Source organism: Pseudochaenichthys georgianus, chromosome 5, assembly GCF_902827115.2.
Source record: "Pseudochaenichthys georgianus chromosome 5, fPseGeo1.2, whole genome shotgun sequence".
NCBI lineage: Eukaryota > Metazoa > Chordata > Actinopteri > Perciformes > Channichthyidae > Pseudochaenichthys > Pseudochaenichthys georgianus.
This window is the reverse complement of record NC_047507.1, coordinates 24,379,872-24,386,449: the sequence shown is the minus strand read 5'-3', so window position 1 is coordinate 24,386,449 and position 6,578 is coordinate 24,379,872. Positions and strand designations below refer to the sequence as shown.

Sequence of the window (6,578 nt, the reverse complement as noted above, 5' to 3'; positions counted from 1 at the left end):
GGCGCTATATTTTATTTTAATAATGTGGGCAAGCTTTACAACATACCGCTGTCAGAAGACAAAACAAAAACTGCAGTACTGACTGAGAGATAAATGTATAAACTGTGATGACTATGCTCACATGAATTCGGATCATATAAACAAATGTGGTTGTCTATTTAGGTTAAAACATATTTCTGTGTCGGTCAAATATAAGTCCAGATGACTCCCCATCACTCAACTACACATCATTTAGCCCCTCCTTAAACACTGTCATGATTGGAAATAATAGGAACATAAAAATGAATAAATGCGTCTAATAAAATGTTGCAAAATCTATGCCCCCCCCCCCCACTCCTCTCCTGTCCCTATTGTGTGCTCTTTTTTGTCTCTTGCCAAACCCACAGTCAATATAAAACGACCAAAGCCACAGAGTGAGAGAGGCGGAGGGTTTTGGGGAGAATCCACATTTTTTAAACATATGCATTTCCAGTTCCTCTTTTGTTCTGTTATTAAAAGCAGCATTCACACCAATCACAGGGGAGGCCTCCACCCGCTGCGGCACACTATACCTCCACACACTTCCACTATCTCTCACGCAAGCTTGGTACACACAACCTGACAGACACGTCCTGACCAAGATCACAAAACACATCAAATCAGCTTGTTCAACTTTCTTTTTTTTATTGCAGGAGAGTTAACAATCAGGTCCCAGCAATATTTTAACACCACACTGGTCATTTAAAAGCAAATGTATCAGTTTGAATTTGGCTAATATATAATGTTAAGATCACACAATGTATCGAAAGTGCTATTAGTTGACAAAGACAGTATTTTACATATTTACAGTTTTATATTTCCTAATCTGAGGAGTTTGAACTAATACAAATAAATGACGTATTTGTACAATAAGGGAAGCTTTGATGGTCCACACTCATGACAATGTACTGTTTGGTTCTATTTGATCCCATCACAGAAATCATGCTTTTTTTCTTTGAAGAGTTGAACTTCACCTCTGAAGTCTGAAATAAACATAAAACTCTTTATCTAAAACACTGTATAGCTTCAGTGAGGATTTACACGCCCAGCTTGCTACCTGTTACTTTGCATATTTTACAGTATATATCTTCTGCTTTCCACTGCAGGTGGGATCTGTCCATCGTGGCTGCATGAGGTGCTGGAGCATGTGTTTTCACAGTGAGATGGCAAGTTTTGTTTCAGTGCTACGTTAAGACATATCCTTCCTCACAGTCCTTGACAAATACCTGATTGATACTCCGCTAGCTGCTGGAGATGTATATATTTTATGGCTTTAAAAAACAAATCCAGTTTGTGTCTTTAAGACCAATGAATAGTGACGAGGAGGCGTCGGCTCCTGCAGTCAAAGACACAAGTATCGCAGCTAAAATTGGTTTGTTTTACTATTATTGTTTTAACATGTCTTTATATGGAGGCCAGATGTCAGGATTAGCAGCTTTCTCTCCTGATTCTTTGTACCCCGTAATTACGTTTTTGATGTGAAACCCATTTTACACCACATGAGTCAACAAGCAGAAAGGACAAATGCTGCACTACTTGTGCTTTCGTCTGATCTGGAAGAGCTTTTTGAATCCCCCTCCCCGCCTCAGTCCGAAAAGATCAAGAGGGGCCTCTTGTTCCAAAGATGTGGTCAAACTCGCTGAGGATGAGCTCCACCGCCTGATTCTGGTAAACCATATTCACCGCCATGTTGCTGTTGTCCCGCTCTGGACGCATGAGAGTCGGTCCGAACACAATGCCGATGTTCTGGGTGGTCATTCGATTGTTGCATGTCTTCTCCAAAACTCTGTAGATAGATTAAACACATAAGAGATAGCTTTAACATTTAAATATCAGCAAAAAATGTCTCTGGATATCAGATTATGAATTGTTCAAGTTAGCGGATTTTAATTTCTGGTCAAGTTTGTAAAATGGTTCCATTTTGGGCCTAAATTGAAATATCTCCCTGTGGGATAGCTTTAATACCCTTTAGATGATGTACCTTCATGACGTTTGTGTGATCCCCTGACCTTTCCTAAAGCATCACCATGGTGTGGCACATTTGTGGGGATTGCCAAACAAAGTGTATTTAGATAGTCCAATATCACACATTTCGCATTTGTCTCAGGGGACTTTATAATTTCTACAGAATATGAATATGACACCCTCTGCCCTTAGACCCTAACCTCTGACAAAGAAACCCCACAGTTAATGGGGAAACCTTAAAGAGAGCCACAGAGGAGGGATCCCTCTTCCAGGACGGACTGACGTGCAATAGATGTACCGTACTTTTCGGACTATAAGCCGCGACTTTTTCCCCCATTTTTTTTGTACAGCTAACGGCCACTAGGGAACCTCCTAAATCTATGGTTCTCAAAGGTAAAATTAACCACCTTTAACTCTATGGGCTCTATGACCGGTCCGCGCCCGCCACCTTTAAGCGCGCCAAAGTAAAAGTGGAACCGAGAGACAGAACGAGAGCAAGACAGACGGACAATTTAGCTGCTGCAGCTTATATGCAGGTGCGCTTTATAGTCCGAAAAGTACGGTAGTGTGTCAATTAAAAAGATTAATAAAATTACAACATAGAAAGAACATTTTGGTTAAAATTAAGAGATACTCAGCCATTATCAAGTCTAATTTATATTTAGTATTTGTATATTATGTATATTATACATCCCGTTAGACTGATGCCATTACCATCAGTCCCAGCTGATGTGTTCAAATGTTAAAACCCTCAACATGTTATACCTTGGGCATGTCAGCATGTTGTTGTTAGTATTCAGCTAAAAGCATCACTCTGCCCGAGTACATCCCCAGAGAGGCCAGCAGTGTTGTAGACTTTATTCTTATTTAAATTCATCTTTGAGACTGCAGACACACAGATGACTGCTAGCTTCCCACACAGCTTCATTCTTGTGGTCAGCATGTGACATCTTTAACCTTCTTAAAATCAGGACAGCAACAAAAAGAATCAAAGTCAACGAGTGACATCTTGTTTTTTGCATGCATGTTCATGTATCTGCACTGTGTCTAAATCCAGTATCCACCTATGTTGTGTGTGTGTGTGTGTGTGTGTGTGTGTGTGTGTGTGTGTGTGTGTGTGTGTGTGTGTGTGTGTGTGTGTGAGATCGGAGGGGACGCAGGAATGGGTTTAAGCCACAGCATGAGGCATTCTTCTAAAAATGCCATTCCCACCAAGCCACAGAAGCAGCCAGCAATTGCTCAAAACTTCCACATTAAAAAGAGAGGAGGAAAAAGGAGAGAGGGGGGGAAAAGAGAGAAAAAGGAGCGAGCGAGGAGGACGAAGAGAGAAAAAGAGAGAGAGGTTCCAGTGGTGGCGGCGGTGGTGTTGGTGTGCCTTCCAGCAGACGAACCACAAGGCTCCCATGGGACCTTCGAGGCACGAGGAGAACGTGGGTAGAAGGTGGGGGGAGGAGGGAGAAAAAAGGAGAATGGGATGGAAAGACGAGGATGAGAGGAAGAGGAGGACAGGGAGGAAGCAAAGAAAAGGAAGAGAATAAAGAGTAAAGAAAGGAAAGGAAGGTAGGAGGATATAAGGCGATAGGAGTGAGTGAGCAGGGAGATAATAAATGAGAAACAGAGCCAGTGGGGGAAAGGAATGACAGTGGGGAGAAAATGAGAGCAAGACAGAGAGTTGACAAATTCATCTGGCCCACCACACCCTGGCACAAACATCGGCCTCTGAACACGAACGCTCACCCCTGGAGTGGAAGGAAAAACCATCGGCGGTAAAAAACACACATTTTATGTACTGTAAAAGGAACTGGCTCGCAGAACATCGTACACCATTCATCTTCCTCCAGCCTTTTCATCTTCACAGGGACCCAAACTTAACAACAGTGCGATCCTGGTACAGCACTGGCATACTTTGAGAACCGCGGCCAAAGAGTCCCTGACAGAAAATTACTGACAACGCCAAGGAAACTACCCCCTCTTGTGGTCACATTTCAAAAGGACATTTATGAGGAGGAGAGTTTTTTTTCCTTCAAGGGCACAAGGTTCATTCCTTCATGCCGTTAAATCCCATTGGGAATATTCTGCATTGTGAAATGTGCCAGTTTTAGGGAAGACAAATGAGAGACAGCAAAGACAAACACTTCAGCACAAATGTAACATGTGCGTTTCTTGTTCCTGGCCTCTCACCGTTGGAGATGGCGACATATGAACTGCAGCGTGTCGTGGTTCGGAGGAGGCATGTTGAGCACCAGACACTTCAAACGATCCACTTTGTCCGTGTAGTCCGACATCTCTGCAACACAGAGCAAGATCACAGTCAATGTCATCATTTGCATTCCACTTCATGAACTTCATGAGCAGCGGAAACCAAATGTACATTCGCTTACTGATATCACATGTACTTTATCAACAATTATCTAATCTGATATAACAGCATGTAGTTATCATTCTCATTAATATGCAAGTTTATCACTGAATTTAATTAACTTGGAAATGCTATCTACTGTTTTATGATAAGTCAAATACATTCCGATACATTTCTGTAACGTCAAATTATTATTTTTAATACCATGAAAAGATTAAAACCGTGATCAGTAAAATTATACTAACAAGACTATGTTTGCCTGATTTGGTTTATTCTTGAATGTAATAGGCCTACATTGTTGTTTAAACTATTAAAAGACATTATTAAGTTGCACTGAATGACATTTTACTTTATTATGATGCTGTAGTACTCACTGGAGCACTGTGTTTTAATCTGCAGCTGAAAATAGTCCCCCAAAAAGCACTACACTCTATTTTTAAGTTACATTTTCTTTAACCTAATGTTTAAAGAATATATTTGGCCTTTTCAAAAATGTAACTATATATTTATGGACCGTTTGAGAGGTTTACATCAGAATGGACGGTTGTAAAGCAAATAAAGATGAAAAAACACATGTTTTTTGTGTGTTCAGGACATTTGTTAACAAGAAGAAAAATATAGAATAAAGCGGGAGTTGAGGATAATTGGAGTACGAAAAAACGCAGCTAACGTGAGGATTTTTTGTTGTTGCAGTAAAACCATAACTTCATTTGGGTTAAACACTGCTCAATAAATGTATCTTTTGTCAGTATGTAATTATTCCTCCCTCTCCTTGGAACTCATTCAATTTTCTTTTTTGGAAAAAAACATTTGATTTAACCGTGTCCATTTATCTTTCATGATATATGTGGTGTTTTGCAGATGTGGACACACGTGCTGTAAATTCAGTGTATTCTATATTGAAGAAAATGACTTTCACCGCAGCTTGAGAAAGTGTGAAAGCATCCAGTCACACGGACTGTCCTGGGTTTGACTCATTAAAACCACAGTATTGTTGCGAGGATTCAGAGCAAAGGGAAAATAACAAAGTGAGATTATAAATGATACAATACGAGGTTAAAAGACGCTCATCATGTAACTTGAACAACCTCACTATGAATATGACTAGGCACTGGATGGACGCAAGTGTTCATGTTGATTAATGTGCATTTCCTTTTCTTAAATAAATAAAATACATTCAAAAAAATAGTTTCACTAATCCTAATTCTCTAGTTCTCCTAATTTACTGTCAAATTTCTACTACACATAATTAAAGAAAGTCCTAAATATCCGAAAAAACCTATCCATTAAAAAAGCATTAAGGTTAGATTGATCAAAGATGCCATTCTTTACATTAATGAGGGATGTGTACAGCAGAAATAAAATGAACTGGGGCTGAGGCGGGTCACTCACTGACTGTCTCCACGATGTCGGTGAAGAAACCGAAGGGCACGAGGGGCTCGGGAAGCTCGCGAAAGAAAAGTTTCAAAGCCCCCGTGATGACATGAATGTCCTCCCAATCACTCTGGTCCAAATTCAGCTTCTCTTCTGAGGGACAGGAAGGGAGGAGGGGGGAGAAATTCAAACAGACATTGTCAGAAAAAGTGCATGAAATGCAAGACAATGTGAAAAAGAGAGACAACGGGTTAGAGTGAGTTAATGAGAAAAATAGGTGGAGTTAAAGTGACATTATTGTTAAGCTAACAACATAATTAAAGTGTGAATTCATGTCGGATTGAGGCGTAACACGAAGGTTTGTAGCTGCGGGATGGAGATAGAAAAGCTCTTTGAAACGTCAGAAGAGCTGCTGCCACAAACACATGTAAAGCAAACATTTTCTTAAAATCCAGGCCTGACCAATGCTTCTCAAATTGGATCATAAAACCAAAGGGAAAACAATGAAAGGCTTTGATTGAAGTTCTTTATGATACAAATAAGAATCTAATGATGAGAAGCGTTGGTCAGTGAGATGCTGCTGTGGGATTATAGAGCACTTCACAGTGTGTGAGCTGCAGCTGATTCTCTGTTTCCTCCACTTGGTGGCAGCCATGTGCCGTGCGAGGCGTCGCTGTACAACCTGCCGCCTGTTATTACATCAGAAAACTTGAAGCAGAAAAGCCTAAGGGACACACATACATTAAGCAAATGGTAGCACAAGCAGCAAACTGTACTGTGCACGTCTGTGCCGCAGATCAGCCCCGCGTGTGGGGAGTTTCTGACTGAGGTGTTCACATTATGCAACAAATGATGCACAAAT

At 40.7% G+C, this 6,578-nt stretch overlaps 1 protein-coding gene across 1 annotated transcript in view; it reads right to left on the bottom strand.

Moving 5' to 3' along the window:
- Nucleotides 1–643: 643 nt before the first annotated feature.
- arhgap9 (Rho GTPase activating protein 9) overlaps nt 644–6,578 on the bottom strand; it is a 49,308-nt gene continuing 43,373 nt past the window's right edge. The window contains exons 20-22 of the mRNA XM_034083141.2: nt 5,735–5,869; nt 4,165–4,270; nt 644–1,804 (exon numbers count right to left, since the gene is read on the bottom strand). Of these exons, the coding sequence (XP_033939032.1) occupies nt 1,618–1,804; nt 4,165–4,270; nt 5,735–5,869 (428 nt within the window). The 3' untranslated portion in view covers nt 644–1,617. The remainder of the gene's footprint in view (nt 1,805–4,164; nt 4,271–5,734; nt 5,870–6,578) is intronic.